The following is a 21,456-nucleotide window of genomic DNA, read 5'->3' on the forward strand; positions in this document are numbered from 1 at the left end:
TTACGATGAAGCTCACTAACTCTAGAATAGAAGCCATGGCAGAAACGGGTCACATAAGTCAGCATAAAACTGAAACTCTATGACTCTCTGTCTTTATCTTTGTGTCTGTGTTCTCATATATTTATATATACATGATAAATAAATGAATATGTATATATATATTTCTCCTGTCAATACATATACACTGATAGAATTGAAACAATAACTTCCATGAATCTCTGAATAATTTTTATGATCATATAATAATTTATAAAGGCCAGTTTATATTCTTTCCATTTCTGTCTTTACCCAAGCCCCAGCTCTCTTTCTCACTTCTTTTATTCAGCATAATGGAGTAACTGTCAATCACAGACTCCTTTCCTATAAGATACCACCCCAGAAACCTAGAACCCTTAATATCATCCCAGAATCCTTTGGCCACTGCGATTCCAAACCTAAAAGAAATTTTCTGATGTGTGTACATGGAGTCCCTGCTTGAATCTGAAAGAATTATAGTGGGAGAGGGTCGGGAGCCACGTTAGGCATTACTGACAAAATGGAGGCACTGCTCCAGGCCCCCTCTCCTCATTCCCACAGGATCCTGGGATGAAGGAATTAGGCCTTGTAATTCTGACTTGTCTTTTCCTCTCCTCGGCTGAGTTGACTGAAAAGGAATATTAAGGTGCTTATTGTTCTTGAGAGGACTCTGAGAAGGCACAAAGCCTTGTGCAGCTGTGCTCAGAAAACAATTCATAAAGTTAATCATTGACATTTGTTTAAGGACTTTTACAAAAGAGTGTTCCAGGATGAGCACATAGGCCATAGCTTGAGGCCATGGGAGGGATTGATATCTGAAGCCTATTTGTGAGGAGAGTGTTTATGGCAAAGGAGTTTACTGAACTTAGGGCTTAGAAATAATTAAAATAGTTAGCAGTTAGAGATTTAAGGAATGTTGTAAAATTAGCATATTTTACTATAGCTTATAGAAGTTATAAGTTATATAACTTATAGAAGTTAGAAGTTATAGCTTATAGAAGGGCTTCCCTGGTGGCTCAGAGGTTAAAGCATCTGCCTCTAATGCGAGAGACCTGAGTTCAATCCCTGGATTGGGAAGATCCCTTGGAGAAGGAAATGGCAATCCACTCCAGTATTCTTGCCTGGAGAATCCCATGGATGGAGAAGCCTAGTAGATAACAGTCCATGGGGTCGTGAAGGGTCGGACACGACTGAGCGACTTCACCTTCACCTTCACCTATAGAAGTTAGGAATTTTTAGAGATACTATAGCTAGAAGCCTTTTTAAGAGATAGCGACCTCAGGATGTTAGGGGCAAACAGGATTTAGGAACATAAGTAGTAAACTGAGGAATGTAGCATGAGTTACAATGTAATCACAAGTTAACTATAGGACACATTAGAAGAGGTAGATAATAGATGATAAGGCTGATTCCTAGAGAATCCCTGAAGCAGGAACTCTGTTTGAAGAGCAACAGTGATTTATGGAGGTAATAAATCTGGGAGAGGGGGAACTGAAAATGTCAAACCTCTGGCCTAATGTTTTTGTAATAGTATAAAAGAGAATCTTAAACTTGAAATAAACAGGCAGTCCAAAAGAAAAATGAGAGGCTGTCTCATTGCAGACACTGTTCATCTCTTCAGGTTGAACCCTGGCTGCTGGAGTTGGACTCCAGCAGGAGGGATTAAAAATAGGAGATCATATACAACCTTGTTTCTCAGAGTGTTCCATATACTGGCAAGGTAGAAACTGAAAGCTAGTAAAAACTGCATAATCTCAAGTAATATATGAGAGTGGCTAAATCAGAATCTACATTTAAACAAGATCACTAGGCTATTCCTGTGCACACTAAATTTTAATTGTTTTTTAAAATATATCTATTCGCAGATGAAACTTAAGGTTTTGAATCTATGATTTTGAATCAATTCATATGGGGTACAACTTGGTTCAGTTCAGTTCGGTTCAGTTCAGTCTCTCAGTCATGTCTGACTCTTTGCAACCCCATGGACTGCAGCATGCTAGGCCTCCCTGTCTATCACCAACTCCTGGAGTTTACTCAAACTCATGTCCATTGAGTCAGTGATGCCATCCAATCATCTCATCCTCTATCATCCCCTTATTATTGAGGTTTAAAAATATCCCCTGATGATTTAAAATATACAGCCATATTTGAGAAACACTATAAAAGTCAACTGTAAAGTCCTTCAAAAAGGACCAAGCAAATAGATTTAACCACATTTCATAAGAACTTCCTGATGTGTGTTTCCAGTTTAACTTGCTTGACTCTTGTTACAATCCAAGATTATTTCCAATTATTCCAGTTTTGGGGAAAAAATAAAAGTATACAAGAAAGAGACACATGCCCCCCAATGTTCATCGCAGCACTGTTTATAATAGCCAGGACAGGGAAGCAACCTAGATGTCCATCAGCAGATGAATGGATAAGAAAGCTGTGGTACATATACACAATGGAGTATTACTCAGCCATTGAAAAGAATACATTTGAATCAGTTCTGATGAGATGGATGAAACTGGAGACAATTATACAGAGTGAAGGAAGCCAGAAAGAAAAACACCAATACAGTATACTAACACATATATGTGGAATTTAGAAAGATGGTAACGATGATCCTGTATGGGAGACAGCAAAAGAGACACAGATGTGTATAACGGACTTTTGGACTCTGAGGGAGAGGGAGAGGGAGAGGGAGAGGGTGGGATGGTTTGGGAGAATGGCATTGAAACATGCATACTATCATGTAATAAACAAATCACCAGTCTATGTTCAATCCAGGATACAGGATGCTTGGGGATGGTGCACGGGGATGATCCAGAGAGATGATATGGGCTGGGAGGTGGGAGGGGGGTTCATGATTGGGAACTTATGTACACCCGTGCGGATTCATGTCAATGTATGGCAAAACCAATACAGTATTGTAAAGTAAAATAAAGTAAAAATAAAATTTTAAAATAAAAAAAAAGGAAGAAGAAGGAACTTGAAAGATAGGTCCCTAAAAAGAAAATATTTCATTAAATATACAGTTTAACAAGTAGAATTATTTTAAATGAATACCTGAAAAAAATCACATATTTGATTAATATTCTGAACTCTTACCCCACTACCCCAAATTCCAGTTTTATATAGATTTGACGTTTGAATCATTATTTACATTACTAATGTGTGCCTGCCAAGTCGCTTCAGTTGTATCTGACTTTGCAACCCCATAGACTGCAGCCCACCAAGCTCCTCTGTCCATGGGATCCTCCAGGCAAGAATACCTAAGTGGGTTGTGATGCCCTCCTTCATGGAACCTTACCAACCCAGGGATTTAACCCATGTCTGTTACATCTCCTGCCTTGGCAGGCATGTTCTTTATCATTAGTGCCACCTGGGAAGCTCCATGTTACCTGTACATAAGACAAATTAAATATAATTTTTTGCAATGAAGAAATATTTAATTTTTTAACATTTCTAGCCATATTAACAATAAGATGACTTGTCAGGGTATGTCTTGATCTTCTAAAACCTGCTATTCACACTGTTGACACTGAAGGGAAAGCATTGACTAGGAGCTTATAAGAAACAGAATCTCAAATCCCCTTCAGACTTGCTGGAAAGGATCTGCACTAAAAAAAAAAAAAGTCCTCAAGAGACCCTGTGAACTAATCTTTATCATGAATTGTTCAGAATTAACAAAGATTCCCTCTTGAAAGAAAAATTTTAACAGTTTGGGAAATGCCAACTGCAATTGCTTCTTTTCTCAAGAGCTTGTTCCCTGAGAAATGGAAATCCCTGGAGGGTATTTGACTCTGTTTTATTTATTGCCTCTAATATCTAGGACAAACCTCCACAGCACAGCAGTCATAACTTCTTAGGGGACTGTCCCGAGGATGTTTGCTTCACTGAAGCTGTAGAATAGCACACTGAAGACTGAGAATTGGAGATGCTGACTTGCGATGCAGACCAGCTTCAAAAATGGCTCTGACAACAGGGCTGGGCCTGCTCTCCCAGCACGAAGGACAAAAGAATTCTGGGTTCATATTACTCCCAACAAATAGTTAATTCTATTTTCCTCTGAAAGCAGAATGCCAAAGTAAAGAAAAATTGATGTTTAGTTTCCCAGGAGTAAAAAAGGTAAGTGTTTTGATTTCATACTTGTGTTATAAGATTATTAAGTCTGAAAGCCATCATCTTGGGAATTCAGGGCAATGTCTCATGATATCTTAATTCATCCATATTATTATTCATTTCTTCATAAAATATTTTTTTAACCTGCTATGATGTGCCGGATGTATGCTGTTTACTTGGATGCAGAGGACAGTTTAGTCTGATTTGGCCCATCCTCTGGCTTACAGGTTGCACTAGGGGAAAAGAATCCACCTGCCAGTGCAGGAGACAAAATAGGCATGGATTCTATCCCTGAGTTGGGAAGATCCCCTGGAGGAAAGCATGACAACCGACTCCAGTTTTCTTGCCTGGAGAATCCCATGGACAGAAAGCTTGGAGGGCTACTGTCCATAGTGTCGCAAAAAGTTGGACACAACTGAGGAGACTTAGCATGCATGCATTGGCTTACAGTGCAGATCAAATCTTAAAATTGTGGCTCAAAAATGAGTTTTCTGAGCATTCAGTAAGAAGGTCCAATTACTTGAAAGGAATTGGAGGTTCCCATTATGAAACCAAATATAAATGAAATTGAAAAAGAAATAAATATTTACCAGAAAACAAGAGATAAATGAGGTTGGTAAGGCTATTATTTCATGTGACAAGAAGAGCAAATACAGATAGTTTGAGAGAATGTAACCCATCTCAGAAAATGAAAATTTTCTGAAGTAGGAAGTAAAGTTTCTAAACACAAACAGAATCAAATGTGAGCTGAGTCTGGCAAGAAGTAGGGTATATATTCAGACTATCTCAAATGCGGTGGAGGAAATCTTTTCCCCACTGTCTCTGGAAGTGCATCAAATTTTGATGTATGGTTGAGTGTATTCAGTCATTAAGAATAAGTGCCTCACTTATTTCTAAGAATTCAAATTGTTATAATATTTTCCTTTTATTTCACAAAGCATATGTTTTTAGATCTCTCTAATACTGTACATAAATTCTATTTTCTCCTCTTTCTTTCTTTTCTTCTCTATATCTTTGAGATATATGATGATATCTGCTAATTATGCCATTACCTTAAAATATTTTCCAAGTTCAATATGTTTTATTTGCTTTCCATTTTTTCAATGCTCCTCCTTAAAAAGAATACCCCCTGATAGTTGCTCAGTCATATCTGACTCTTTTGCAACCCCATAGACTGTAGCCCATCAGGCTCCTATGTCCATGGGATTCCCAGGCAAGAATGCTGGAGTGGGTTGCCATTTCCTCCCCCAGGGGATCTTTCCAACCCAGGGATAGAACCCAGGTCTCTGCCTTGCAAACAATTTGTTTACTGTCTGAGCACCATGGAAGCCCTCCAGTATTTTCCAAGTTCAATAGTTTTTATTTGCCTTCCATTTAGTCAATGTTTCTCCTTAAAAAAGAATATCTATAACAAAACCCAGAACTACAGATGTAATTTAAGTGTAGCACAGTGCTTCCTAATCTTATGGCACTCTCAGAATATGGTCATATTTGTATGAGGTAGCAGGTTAAGTGGACAAGACAATGTGGCCAGTGGTGACCACCTAGGAGTTTATGGATGTCAGACTCAACCTGACTCCCTCAATGATGAAGACCAAGACCTCAGCACTGTTATAAGCTATTCATGACATTTTAGTTCCATAGAAGATAAAAAAGAAAAATAAAAACCGCCTGACAATTTTCAAAATGGTAAATGGCTTGCAATTTCAGTTAAGTAGAACAAAAAGGGAAGAAAAAAATCTGAAAAACTGATAGTGTTCAACAATTTCAACCTGTTATTAAAAACTTGACCATAAAGGACATCAGGGGCTTCCCTGATAGCTCAGTTGGTAAAGAATCCACTTGCAGTGCAGGAGACCCTGGTTCGATTCCTGGGTCAGGAAGATCCACTAGAGAAGGGATAGGCTACCCACTCCAGTATTCTCACACTCCCCTTGTGACTCAGCTGGTAAAGAATCTGCCCACAATGCAGGAGACCTAGGTTCAATCCCTGGGTTGGGAAGAGCCCCTGGAGAAGGGAAAAGGCTACCCACAGCAGTATTCTGGCCTAGAGAATATAGGCCATGGGGTTGCAAAGAGTCGGACACAACTGAGAGACTTTCATTTACTTTTCAAAGGACACCATAGGTCTAGATTGTGTCACTGGGAACACATCCAGACATTTAAGGTACTTTTTATACTCCAAGAATAGAAAGAGAACAATCATTTTCTAAATCTCTTATGTGGTCAAGAGGTTTTAGAAACAGTTCCAACAAGAACATTACAAACAAGAAAAATTAGAGATCCATCTTTCTTAAAATTATGGAAATTTAATGTTAGCAATTTGAATCTAGCCATACACAAACATCCACATACATATACATCATATGGCACACAGAGAAAGTGAATTTATTTTAGACATACATCAATATTTAAATTCTAAAATGAAATATTTTGTTATAAAAATTTACCTTCCAATACAATATTGTAAAGTAATTAGCCTCCAATTAAAATAAATAAATTTAAATTAAAAAGTTTACCTTCAAGCATTCAACTTAATGTCTAGAATTTGTATTTAATTTATTAATTTCTGAGACTTATCTCTATCACTTTTTTCTACCTACTCAGTCATATCACCTATACATAAGAGATTTATTTCTTCCTTTCCAATCCTTACTTTATTCTGATTGCCTTATTGAATTTGTTAGTATGTTCAGTAAAATAATGAATAGGAATGGAGACAGTAATTATCTTTGTCACTCTCACAGTGCCAGGGGACATATGTCATGTTCCACTATTAAGTTTGTTGCTTGCTACGCCTGTTCTTTAAACAATTTTAGAATTCATGATCTATTCTGCCTTTTCTACAAGGTTATTATTACTATCGGATGTTGTTTCCTTTTCTATCTTTTAGAAGGAAATCTGTAAAATTACTGTTGTTCCTTTCTTAAATTGAAGACCAGTGAAAACATTTGAAATGGTATTCTAGCTTGAATAATGAACCTGCATACAAATAATTTTGTGAAGCACATACAAATAATTTTTTTAAAGTTCTATACAAATAATTTTTTTTAAAGTTCTATGTGCTGTTAATAAGAATACATGTCATAGTATTGCTACATGCAATGGAATTATGCATAAATTACACATTTATACACATTTACAAATCTTGTTGAGATCCTCCTTAATCCTTTCCGATTTTTGTTTGATTTTCTATTTAAATTAATATTATTAATTTATTTTAAAACACATTTTGGTATATTAATATTTTTTCACACTCATAACAAGGTACAACTTTATCAAGATTACTTAAAGAATTCTGTACCCATTCTAAGAATAAATTTCACCTACAGGAGTTTTGATAGTTGCCTACACTGTGCACTGAAAGCAACATCTCAGTAATGACATGAAATGTTTTTAATCATCCTAAAATCTTTTATCATGGCCTTTGCCAGTTATTCTTCCATGCCCCATGCTGTCAGTTATTGGTCTATTTTTATCTCTTTATAGATTAGTCTCCTTTTCTACAACTTTATATAAATGAAAATCTGCATCTTCTCTTCTATGCATATTGGCTCTTTTTACTCAAGATAATATTTTCAAGATTAATCTGCATGTATCTGTGATTTGTTGCAATTTATTGGTGAGTAGTATTCTACTCTGTGTGCATACATATCACAATTCATTTTAGTTGGTTGAATACTTGCCTTATTTCGTGTTTTTGGTTGTTAATAACAAATACTCTATGCTCATTTTTGTACAAGTCATTATGTAGACATATATCTATTTTTATCTTGAGTAAAACACCAAAGATTAGAGTAATTAAATTATGTGTTATCTTGACTTTATAAAAACTGTCAATTTTCCAAATTCGTTGGACAGTTTTATACCTTTTTAAGCTATCTGTATTTGAGACCTCTGGTTGCTTCACATTGTCTCAAAATTTTGGGTTGTAAGTTTTCATTTCTCTTTCTTTTCTTCTCTCTTTTTTTTGTAGATGTGTAGTGTTTTTTCATTCATGTTTTAGTTTAGTTTTCATCTCCCTGATGAATAGTAATTTTAGTATCTTTTCATATGCTTATTAATTATTCTTTTATCTTCTGTGATAGTATTTGTTCAAATAGTTTTCTTATTTTTTAATTTGCTTGTCTTCATATTATTGTCTTTTCAATATTAATTTATATTTTCAGTAACAGTCTGTAGTGAGTGGCTTGCTTTTAATGTTCTAATAATTTCTTCAAACACTTTGAAGAACAATTTTAAATTTGGATATAATAGAATTGATCAATATTGTACAGTTAGCAGGTGTTCTAATACATACTAACTATACAATATTATAGTTTAGTACTTAAACTATAGTTTAAACCATATTTTAGTGTTTTTTCCAGAAGTTTAATAGTTTAGTTTTTTGCTTAGAATTAAGATTCATTTCAATTATATTTTTATTTAGCTGTGAGGTAGAACATTGGGAGTTTGTTTCTTCTTTTTAGTTTTTATTCAAGTGGAAATTATTTTAATATACTTTGATCAATAAACAATAAAATAATCTGTTTATTATTTAATAGAATAGGGAACTGGATCTATTATTCTATATCTTCTAATTTTATGACTGTTTTTATACCCTCTTAGTTAATGAAAGACAAAAATGGCTTAAACATTATAACTGATTTTTCTATGTATTTTGAAGTGTATAATTATCTCTTATTTTTGATTGATAACATATCATAACAATAATTATTACCATTTTCAGAGTGCTAAACCTTGCTAATTAAGTAATTAATTTATTTTACTTTTCCAGGTTTATCAACTGTAAATGATGGGTCAGTAGAAGAACACATACACTTGGACTTTAAGGCATATTCACTTAAGCACTATATTTCTTCTCTCAAGCAAAGACAGAGGCATTTGGACCACAAGCAGGTTAAAGGTGAGACAATTCAGGTATCACATCTGCATAATGAATGTTGTCTGTGTTATTTTAATTCAATAACAATATTAAAAATCTGATAATTTTATGTAGAAACCCAAATTTCTGATTTTCAGAAAAATAATTCTGAAATCTAGTAATAATGTGTCTCTTTTCACCCCTGGCAGAAATCAGTTGCTGGTGAATAAAAGATTTTGCATTTATATGGGATTTGCTCTTCCTAGGTTGATGCTCAATCAGCTTCTGTCATTTTCAATAGGTCTTTTAAATTTTCAAGTCTGCAAACCACTCTTTAGAAAAAACCATTTAAAGATAAATGAAATGTTCAAACTAGGGAGTAATCACTCAAAAACCTAAACTGATAATAAGCCAGAGGCCTGAAATACTTTTAAATTAGATAATTTAATACCTTTAATATAAAGGTGCAAAAACATTTAATTAAGAAAGTATTACTTAGGTAAACTTATCCAGAGTTAAAATTATTCACAGAAACCAAGAGAAAATTCAAATGATTAATTTTCTATGCAATTTACCATTAATAGGGGGCATAGCAAAGTCATGAGTCTAAAAACTGTCCCTTACTCTCTCCTTTTCAGAGACTACCCAGAGAGAAATGCCTGCAGGAAATCACTCCTCAGTGACTGAGTTCATACTTGCTGGGCTCACAGAACAGCCACAACTCCAGCTGCCCCTTTTCTTCCTCTTCCTAGGAATCTATGTGGTCACGGTAGTGGGAAACCTCGGCATGGTCACACTGATAGGGCTCAGTTCTCATCTGCACACCCCCATGTATTATTTCCTCATCAATTTATCCTATATTGACCTCTGTCATTCCACTGTTGTCACCCCTAAAATGCTTGTGAACTTTGTGACAAAGCAGAACATCATTTCCTATCCTGAAAGCATGACTCAGTTGTATTTCTTCATTGTTTTTATTATTGCAGAGTGTCACATGTTGGCTGCAATGGCATATGACCACTATGCTGCCATCTGTAACCCCTTGCTTTACAATGTCACCATGTCTTATCACATCTGCTTCCGCCTCACAGTGGGAGTTTATATTTTGGCCATCATTGGATCCACAGTCCATACAGGATTTATGTTGAGACTCTTTCTCTGCAAGAACAATGTGGTTAACCATTATTTCTGTGATCTCTTCCCACTCTTTGAGCTATCCTGTTCCAACATCTATATCAATGAATTATTGGTCATATTCTTGAGTGCATTTAACCTCCTGACTCCTGCCTTAACTATCCTTGCCTCCTACATTTTTATCCTCTCCAACATCTTCCAAATCCGTTCCAACAAGGGCAGGTCTAAAGCCTTCAGCACCTGCAGTTCCCACCTCTCAGGTGTTGCTACTTTCTATGGATCTCCATCATTCATGTATCTGCAGCCATCATCTGTGAGCTCCATGGACCAAGGGAAAGTGTCCTCTGTGTTTTATACCATCCTTGTGCCCATGCTGAATCCCTTGATTTATAGTCTGCGGAATAAAGATGTCAAGTTTGCTCTGAGGAAAATTCTGGACAGTAGAAAACATTCATGAACTGAATCTGTATCGTGATGTCATAGTAATAATTTGCCGTGAGTTAGATTTGTTATTTAAATATTGATAGTTTCAGCGACACTTCCCCATATAACTCATCTCTAACATTCTCTTCTTGGACACTTCTCCAAAGGTATATTACAAAGATTATGAATGGAGAAATGGAAGAATAAAATAAAATGTTCTTGAGGATTAACAGAGCTTTTGTTTTATTTTTAATGAACTACAATAAAGCAAGAACTACAGCAATGATGATGATGAAGAAAATTATAGTAATATATTTTATTATGTTTCTATTTGTAGAGATGTGGAAGAACCTAGAATCTGTCATATAGAGTGAAGTAAAGCAGAAAGAGAAAAACAAATATCATTTGTTGTAAAGGAAAAACTAACATTGTAAAGCAATTATACTTCAATAAAAATAACAAATAATGAATGATTTATGAAATATAAACACTATGCCCTATCTTCGAATGGGTAACTGTTTACCATATTCTTTCATGGCAAACTCTAGTATAATTGAAGCTTATTTCATTTGAGTAAATGATTGAGTTTTTTGACAGTTTCAATGTGGAAAAATGATTGAGAGGCACTGTGTCACTCAACTGTAAATCTTTTAAAACTAATTGAACCTAATACATTTAATCATATTTTATTTTTTTTTAATTAATTTATTTTTTATTGAAAGATAATTGCTTTACAGAATTTGTCTGTTTTCTGTCAAACCTCAACATGAATCATCCATAGGTATACATATACCCCCCGCCTTTTGAAAATCCCTCCTACTCCCTCCCCATCCCACCCTTCTAGGGTGATACAGAGCCCCTGTTTGAGTTTCCTGAGACATACAGCAAATTCCCATTGACTATCTTACATAAGGTAATATGTTTCCATGTTACTCTTTCCATACATCTCACCTTCTCCCCTCTCCCAATGTCCATAAATCTATTCTCTATGTGTTTCTCCATTGTTGCCATGTAAATAAATTCTTCAGTACCATTTTTCTGGATTCCACATATATGTGTGTTAGAATACAGTATTTATCTTTGTTTCTGATTCACTTCACTCTGTATAATAGGTTCTAAGTTCATCTAACTCATCAAAACTGACTCAAATGTGTTCATTTTTATGGCTGAGTAATATGCCATTGTGTACATGTACCACAACTTCTTTATCCATTCATCTGTTGATGGACAACTAAGCTGCTTCTATGTTCTCATTCAGTTCAGTTCAGTTGCTCAGTCGTGTCCGACACTTTGTGACCCCGTGAATTACAGCACGCCAGGCCTCTCTGTCCATCACCAACTCCTGAAGTTCACTCAGACTCACATCGATCGAGTCGGTGATGCCATCCAGCCATCTCGTCCTCTGTCTTCCCCTTCTCCTCCTGCCGCCAATCCCTCCCAGCATCAGGGTCTTTTCCAATGAGTCAAATCTTCGCATGAGGTGGCCAAAGTATTGGAGTTTCAGCATCAACATCAGTCCTTACAATGAACACCCAGGACTGATCTCGTTTAGAATGGACCGGCTTCCTAATGTGAGTTTCCAATTTATCTTACATCATGCTAAAATCTAAGACTGCTTCCAGTTATTTCAGCTTTGGAAAAAAAGCAAAAATATATTAAAGAAGAAGGATTATGAAATATAATCACCTAATAACAAACTATTTCATTAAATATACAATTTAACAAGTAAAATTATTATTAGTGATATTATTATTAGTTAAATTATTATAATAATACAATTATTATTTTTATTTAAAACCCTCAAATACTGCATCAATATTCTGAATTCTTGCCCCATAATTATAAAATTCAATTATTTATAGATTTCATTTTTTAATCAATTATTTATATCACCTATTTCTATAAAAATTAAATATATTTACTACATAAAAATGATTTAAGTTCATTAGTAAAACTTTCTGGCTTTATTAACAGTAAGGTAAATTGTCAGAATATGCCCCAATACTCTAAATCTGCTATTCGCAGTTTGGACCGTGAATCCACAGCACTGGTAGGAGCTTGTAAGAAATGCAAAATTTCAGATCCGACTTAGACTGGCTGGATCAGGATCTGCATTTTAACAAAATCCTCAGGAGATCCCGTGAACAAATCTTCATCATTAATTGGTAAGTTCAGGATTGACAAATAATACCTTTTGAAAGAAAATGTTGGATAACTGGGGAATGTCACCTGCAATTACCTCTTTTCTCGAGAGTCAGTCTGTTGAGAAATGAAAATCTTTGGGGAGTATTTGACTCCATGTTATTTATTGTCTGGTATATCCAAATCCAGTACAAACCTCATAGTATGGTGATCACAAGAGCTCAGGGGAGAACTGAGAAAGATCAGGATGTTTGCTACCCTGAAGCTGAAGAAACAACACTGAAGACTTAGAATTGGAGATGCTGATCTGTGATGCAGAACAGCTTCAAAAGTGACTCTTAAGCCAAGGCTGTCAGACCTGCTCTCCCAGCAGTAAAGACAGCAGAACGCTGGGTACCTATCACTCCCCACACTAACACTCATGCTATTCTTCCCTGAGAACACATTGTGAAATAGATTTGGCATTGGGATTTCCAGAAACAAAGAAAGGTGAGTGTGTTAATTTTGTACTTGGTATTTGAGACTTCAAATATGAAAGTAATAATCATTGGCATTCAGGCAAATATTCCACAACATCTTCATTCATATAGTTATCAATTTATTCATAAGCCATGTTTTAAAACTTGCTATGATGTGCCAGATGTGGGTTATTCTCTTGGATAGAGAGGAGAATGTCAGATTTGTTCATCATTTGACTTATAGTACAACTGGAGTCTGAAAATGTGCTGTTTAGAAGTGAAAGATTCTTAAGCATGTAGTAAGAAAATAATCAGTTAGAAGGAGTCTAAGGTTTTCTGCTTTTCTGATGGCTCAGGTGGTAAAGAATCTGCTTACAATGCAGAAGACCTGGGATTGAGACTTGGGTTGGGAAGATGCCCTGGAGAAGAAAATGGTGACCCACTCCAGTATTCTTGCCTGGAGAATCCCATGGACAGAGGAGCCTGGTAGAGACCATGGGGTTGCAAAGAGTCAGACATGACTGAGAAGCTAACACTATTGCTACTATGATGACATTAGTTGTCAATGAGATAAGTAAAGAAAACCTGTTTAGCAGATAATAGAGATGAATGAGGTGGTGAGACTTATTTCTTGTAAAAACATGAGCAAGTAAAAATCTAGACAAGCTGAGAGAATTTGACTTATTCCAGATTTGAATGTAAGTTTCTGAAACTGGAAGGAATCAGATGTGAACTGAGTCTGTTTGAGTGTATTCAGTGATTAAGAATAGACTTTTGCTTTGGATGACCCAGAGGGATGGTATGGGGAGGGAGGTGGGAGGGGGGCTCAGGATGGGGAACACGTGTACACCCCTGGCGGATTCATGTTGATGTATGGCAAAACCAATATAATATTGTAAAGTAATTAGCCTCCAATTAAAATAAAGAAATTTTTATTAAAAAAAAGAACTCAAAGGTTTAGAATATTTTCCTTGTATTCTTGGATCTTTCAAATGCCATACATAAAATGTCATTTGTCTCTTTAGAGTCCCTTGAGATATATGATGAAATCTGTTAATTATCCCATCACCCTCAAATATTTTTCAAGTTTTATATGGCCTTTACTTGCATTTTATCTTGTCAATATCTCTCCTTAAAAAGGATATCCATAACTAAACTCCAAACTCCAGAAATAATTAAAATGTAGCACAGCACTTCCTAACCTAACTGCACACATAGAAAATGGTAATTGTGTGAAATGACAGGTTAAGTGAATCAGGCTGCATGTGACTATGATTATCAGTTTAACATATGAGGAAGTATTGGTTCATTCACACTTCCTCATATTTGTGGCTTAGTATTAGAAAATCATGTTATTGGATTTGTTACTGATCATACTCTAGACATTGTGTTTCTCCAAGTGCAATCTGAAACTAATATCATTATTAACCAGTCACTTACTTTGTGAGTTTTATTGAGTTAAAAAAGAATTGATACCTTATTCATTTCAAGTGAATTACACCCAAAGCTATGTCCAGTTTACAAACAATTAGGTCTTTTAAAATCTAAATTTTAAACATAAATACTCTTTGCTTTGCTAAATTTCAACTTGTTTGTTTCAACTGTTTTCAGTGTATCTACTCATTTTTCCAGTTGCTGTCACTCTCAGGGTCTAGGTTGTACAAACTTGAAAGGTTTTGCTGATCACAGAGTCTGCACTAATCAGGGGGCATTGGCAATTTTCAAGCCCAAGCTTCACTGAGAAAAGAAAAATTTGAAAGAAAGAGAGTCTGCGTCCCAACTGCTCTTTTCTAATTGTACTCGTTCCTATCCTCATTAAAAGTCAAATAAGCTAAAGGCCAGTAAGAAGTACCTTTGTCATTTTTAATGTTCAGTGATTTCATCTTATATTCTGATAAATGACTTAAATCTGACATAAACAGAGTTTATGTCATTGCTATATACACTTAGATAGCATATTCAAAACCAGAGACATTACTTTGCCAACAAAGGTCCGTCTAGTCAAGGTTATGGTTTTTCCAGTAGTCATGTATGGATGTGAGAGTTGGACTGTGAAGAAAACTGAGTGCCAAAGAATTGATGCTTTTGAACCATGGTATTGGAGAAGACTCTTGAGAGTCCCTTGGACTGCAAGGAGATCCAACCATCCATTCTGAAGGAGATCAGCCCTGGAATTTCTTTGCAAGGAATGATGCTAAAGCTAAAATTCCAGTACTTTGGTCACCTCATGCAAAGAGTTGACTCATTGGAAAAGACTCTGATGCTGGGAGGAATTGGGGGCAGGAGGAGAAGGGGACGACAGAGGATGAGATGGCTGGATGGCATCACCGATTCGATGGACGTGAGTTTGAGTGACCTCCAGGAGTTGTTGATGGATAGGGAAGCCTGGCGTGCTGCAATTCATGGGGTGGCAAAGAGTCAGACATGGCTGAGCGACTGAACTGAATTCAACTGATATACACCTAATTCTTACATAAGGTGTATAAGGTGGACCTTGGATCAGGACTAATAAATAACAGAAGACATTTTGAAACAAAAATTACAAAATATTCAGCTCCCTTGCTCTGAATCCATTAGGAGACCTGCTCAAATTTGCATGCCCCTCTGAGTCTTCACTCCAATTTTATTTTCATATTATGCTTCTTTATAATGAATATTCAGTTCAGTTCAGTTCAGTTGCTCAGTCGTGTCTGACTCTTTACAACCCCATGAATTGCAGCACGCCAGGCCTCCCTGTCCATCACCAACTCCCGGAGTTCACCCAAACTAATGTGCATCGAGTCGGTGATGCCATCCAGCCATCTCAACCTCTGTCGTTCCCTTCTCTTCCTGCCCCCAATCCCTCCCAGCATCAGGGTCTTTTCCAATGAGTCAGGTCTTCGCATGAGGTGGCCAAAGTATTGGAGTTTCAGCCTCAGCATCAGTCCTTCCAATGAACACCCAGGACTGGTCTCCCTTAGGGTGAACTGGTTGGATCTCCTTGCAGCCCAAGGAACTCTCAAGAGTCTTCTCCAACACCACAGTTCAAAAGCATCAATTCTTCGGTGCTCAGCTTTCTTCACAGTCTAATTCTCACATCCATACATGACCATTGGAAACACAGTAACATTGACTAGATGGACCTTTGTTGGCGAAATAATATCTCTGCTTTTCAATATGTATCTAGCTTGGTTATAACTTTCCTTCCAAGGAGTAAGTGAAACCAATACAGTATTGTAAAGTAAAAAATAAATAAATAAATAAATAAATAAATAAAAATAAGTAAATAATTTCATGGCTGCAATCATCATCTGTGGTGATTTTGGAGCTTAGAAAAATAAAGTCTGACACTGTTTCCACTGTTTCCCCATCTATTTCCCATGAAGTGATGGGACCATATGCCATGATCTTCATTTTCTGAATGTTGAGCTTTAAGCCAACTTTTTTACTCTCCTCTTTCACTTTCAAGAGGCTTTTTAGTTCCTCTTCACTTTCTGCCCTAAGGGTGGTGTCATCTGCATATCTGAGGTTATTGATATTTCTCCCGGCAATCTTGAGTCCAGCTTGTGCTTCTTCCAGCCCAGCGTTTCTCATGATGTACTCTGCATATAAGTTAAATAAGCAGGGTGACAATATACAGCCTTGACCTACTCTTTTTCCTATTTGGAACCAGTTTGTTCCATGTCCAGTTCTAACTGTTGCTTCCTGACCTGCATATAGGTTTCTCAAGAGGCAGGTCAGGTGGTCTGGTACTCCTGTCTCTTTCAGAATTTTCCACAGTTTGTTGTGATCCACACAGTCAAAGGCTTTGGCATAGTCAATAAAGCAGAAATAGATGTTTTCTTGGAATTTTCTTGCTTTTTTGATGATCCAGGCAATTTAATCTCTGGTTCCTCTGCCTTTTCTAAAACCAGCTTGAACATCTGGAATTTCATGGTTCACGTATTCCTGAAGCTTGGCTTGGATAATTTTGAGCCTTCCTTTACTAGTGTGTGAGATGAGTGCAATTGTGCAGTAGTTTGAGCATTTTTTGGCATTGCCTTTCGTTGGGATTGGAATGAAAACTGACCTTTTCCAGTCTTGTGGCCACTGCTGAGTTTTCCAAATTTGCTGGCATATTGAGTGCAGCACTTTCACAGCATCATCTTCCAGGATTTGAAATAGCTCCACTGGAATTCCACCACCTCTACTAGCTTTGTTTGTAGTGATGCTTTAAAGACCACTTGGCTTCACATTCCAGAATGTCTGGCTCTAGATGTGTGATCATACCATGGTTATTATCTTGGTCGTGAAGCTCTTTTTTGTACAGTTCTGTGTATTCTTGCCACCTCTTCTTAGTATCTTCTGCTTCTATTAAGTCCATCATTTCTGTCCTTTATCAAGCCCATCTTTGCATGAAATATTCCCTTGGTATCTCTAATTTTCTTGAAGAGAAAATCTTATATCTTTCCTTTTCTCCTTTGCTCTTGTCTTCTCTCCTTTTCACAGCTATTTGTAAGGCCTCCTCAAACAGCCATTTTCTTTTTTGCATAGACCTCCTTAATATCAAGTTTTGAATTTCATGAGGTTAGTAACTGTGTTTTTGCAATTTTTATACTCTAGACTAACCTTTATTTTGTAGTAAAGTGCTGTTTTAGCACTTTTTGCTAAATTAATGAAGAAAGAATTAAGGAAGAGTGTAGGGAAAGAAGGATGAAAACAAGGAAAGGGAAGAAAGGAGTAAAAAAAATAAAAACATAAAAGGAAAAGAAATGAGAAAAAAATTTCCCAAGTTCTCCGCCTAAAACATGCTGTTACATGAACTTTTTATCACTCACTGGTACCCCAAACTGGCTAATCATCAGAATTACATTGCAGCTTTGCTGGTTTATTTGTTTTATATTATTTTGATTATCAGATGTAATATCTTTAAAATCTTCCAAGATTCTAAAAACTTTTAAGAACATTTTTAAAGATAATGATCAACTAAGAAAAAGATTTTTTAAAAATATAAGCATCAAATATTAGACTAAAAAGGAAGCAGTGTTAATAATTTAACTAAAGTTCAGTTCAGTTTAGTTCAGTTGCTCAGTCATGTCCAACTCTTTCGACCCCATGGACTGCAGCATGCCAGGCTTCCCTGTCCATCACCAACTCCTGGAGTTTACTCAAACTCATGTCCATTGAGTCAGTAATGCCATCTAGCCATCTCATCCTCTGTTGTCCCCTTGTCCTCCTGCGTTCAATCTTTCCCAGCATCAGGGTCTTTTCCAGTGACACAGTTCTTCTCATCAGGTAGCCAAAGTATTGGAGTTTCAGCTTCAGCATCAGTCCTTCCAATGAATATTCAGGACTGATTTCTTTTAGGATGGATTGGTTAGATCTCCTTGCAGTCCAAGGGACTCACAAGAGTCTTCTCTAATACCACACTTCAAAAGCATTCTTCAGCACTCAGCTTTCTTTATAGTCCAAGTCTCACATCCATACATGACTACTGGAAAAACCATAGCTTTGAATAGATGGACCTTTGTTGGCAAAGAAATGTCTCTGCTTTTGAATATGCTGTCTATGTTGGCCATAAGCTTTCCTCCAAGGAGCAAGTGTCTTTTAATTTCATGGCTGCAGTCACCATCTGCAGTGATTTTGGAGGCCCCCCCCCAAATAAAGTGTGTCACTGTTTCCCCATGTATTTGCCATGACATGATGGAACGAGTACCATGATCTTCGTTTTCTGAATGTTGAGTTTTAAGTGACTTTTCCACTCTCTTTTTTCACTTTCATCAAGAAGCTCTTTAGTCCTTCTTCGCTTTCTGCCATAAGGGTGGTGACATCTGCGTATCTGAAAGTGAAAGTGAAGTAGCTCAGTTGTGTCCAACTCTTTGCGACCACATGGACTGTAGCCTACCAGGCTCCTTGGTCCATGGGATTTTCCAGGCAAGAGTACTGGAGTGTGCTGCCATTTCCTTCTCCAAGGGATCTTCCCTACCCAGGGATCAAACCAAGGTCTCCTGCATTGCAGGCAGATGTTTTGCCATCTGAGCTACCAGGGAATATGAGGTTAATAATATTTTTCTGGAAATCTTGATTCCAGCTTGTGCTTCCTCTAGCCCAGTGTTTCTCATGATGTACTCTGCATATAAGTTAAATAAGCAGGGTGACAATATACAGCCTTGACCTACTCCTTTCCCAATTTAGAACCAGTCTGTTGTTCTATGACCAGTTCTAACTGTTGTTTCCTGACCTGCATACAGTTTTTTTCAAGAGGCAGGTCAGGTGGTCTGATATTCCCATCTCTTTCAGAATTTTCCACAACTTATGGTGATCCACGCAGTCAAAGGAGTTGACATAGTCAATAAAGCAGAAGTATATGTTTTTCTGGAACTCTCTTGCTTTTTCAACGATCCAATGGATGTTGGCAGTTTGATCTCTGGTTCCTCTGCCTTTTCTAAATCCAGGTTGAACATCTGGAAGCTCACAACTCATGTACTGTTGAAGCCTGGCCTGGAGAATTTTGAGCATTACTTTGCTAGTATCTGAGATGACTTTAACTGTGCTAAAGTTTGAGCATTCTTTGATATTGCCTTTCTTTGGGATTGAAACAAAAACTGACATGGATGTCACCAGATGGTCAATAATGAAATCAGACTGATGGAGCCAAAGATGGAGAGGCTGTATACAATCAGCAAAAACAAGACTGGGAGCTGACTGTGGCTCAGATCATGAATGCCTTATTGCCAAATTCAGACTTAAATTTAAGAAGGTAGGGAAAACCCTAGACCATTCAGGTATGATCTAAATCAAATCCTTTATGATTATACAGTGGAAGTGACAAATAGATTCAAGGGATTAAATTTGTTAGTGTGCCTGAACAACTATGGATGGAGGTTCATGACATTGTACAGGAGGCAGTGATCAAGACCATCTCCCAGAAAAAGAAATGCAAAAAGGCAAAATGGCTGTCTGTAAAGGCCTTACAAATAGCTGTGAATAGACGAGAAGCGAAAGGCAAAGGAGAAAAGGAAAGATATAGCCATTTGAATGCAGAGTTCCAAAGAATAGCAGGGAGAGATAAGAAAGCCTTCCTCAGTGATCAGTGCAAAGAAATAGAGGAAAACAATAGAATAAGAAAGACTAGAGATCTCTTTAAGAAAATTAGAGATACCAAGGGAACATTTCATGCAAAGATGGGCACAGTAAAGAACAGAAATGGTATGGATCTAACAGAGGCAGAAGATATTAAGAAGAAGTGGCACGAATACATAGAAGAACTGTGCAAAGAAGATCTTCATGACCCAGATAATCACGATGGTATGATCACTCACTTAGAGCCAGACATTCTGGAATGCGAAGTCAAGTGGGCCTTAGGAAGCATCACTATGAACACAGCTAGTGGAAGCAATGGAGTTCCAGTTGAGCTATTTCAAATCCTGAAAGATGATGTTGTGAAATTTCTGCTCTCAATATGCCAGCAAGTTAACTAAAGTAACAGCATAGACAATAAAATAGAAATTTGATAAAATGTTCATGGTTGATAATTCTGGAAGTACCAAGATTTATGAATTATTTAGAGCTGTAGAGGCAATCTTTTGAAGAATAACCAGAAACAAAAATCATTTCAGAGCTGTTCTAAAGAGATTAATCTATCCCTGAAGTAAAGAATGTTAAGGATGATGATTCAGGACTTGTAGTTTTAATTATGATGTATTTACATTTTTACACTCATTATTTTTATAAATATTGTAATCTCTCTAGGTGACTGTGATGATCAACCATATTGGGGAATCCTGAATCAACAGACATTCTTCGTGTTCGGATATGTTCTTTTACATCTGACTATAAAGTGACCAGCCCACAGAACTCCATGTTACCCACAAGCATATCATGAGATCCAATTCCACTTGACTATGTGAAGTGATGATAAGTTGTGTCTATATCATGTTCATGCTCATAAACTTAAAATCTTGGCCTTGATGTAAAATCCTTCTGACTTGAAATAGGTTGGAATCCAGAAATTTGGAGTAAAGAAGAGCTCTCAAATCAATAGTAGAATTGTTCATTTTGACTGACTTTAAAAGTCCAGAAATCAGTGTTTCTCTTAACCTTATGAAATATCTCAACTATAAAATTCTTGAAGTTTATAATTTCTATTCTAGTTCAACCAGAATCATAGTTGTCCTAGAGTGGCAATAAATGCTGAAGAAATCCCCAGATTATGTATGTCCTCTGATATCCAATAAACAATGATCTCAGCAGGGTTACTCTGCTGCACACACACACACACACATACATAAGTCCAAAAATCTCTCTGTCTCTCACACACCTTAACAGAAAAGTACACTAATTTCCTCATTTTTA

The 21,456-nt window shown here is 36.6% G+C and overlaps 1 protein-coding gene across 1 annotated transcript; it reads left to right on the forward strand.

Moving 5' to 3' along the window:
- Positions 1 to 9,629: 9,629 nt before the first annotated feature.
- On the forward strand, positions 9,630 to 10,577 carry LOC128068700 (putative olfactory receptor 8G2). Its single transcript, XM_052661868.1, has one exon. The coding sequence runs from the start codon at positions 9,642 to 9,644 to the stop codon at positions 10,575 to 10,577; it is 936 nt and encodes a 311-aa protein (XP_052517828.1). The 5' UTR covers positions 9,630 to 9,641.
- The last annotated feature ends 10,879 nt before the right edge of the window (positions 10,578 to 21,456 follow it).

The sequence above is a fragment of the Budorcas taxicolor genome, chromosome 25 (genome assembly GCF_023091745.1).
Source record: "Budorcas taxicolor isolate Tak-1 chromosome 25, Takin1.1, whole genome shotgun sequence".
NCBI classification, from domain to species: Eukaryota; Metazoa; Chordata; class Mammalia; order Artiodactyla; family Bovidae; genus Budorcas; species Budorcas taxicolor.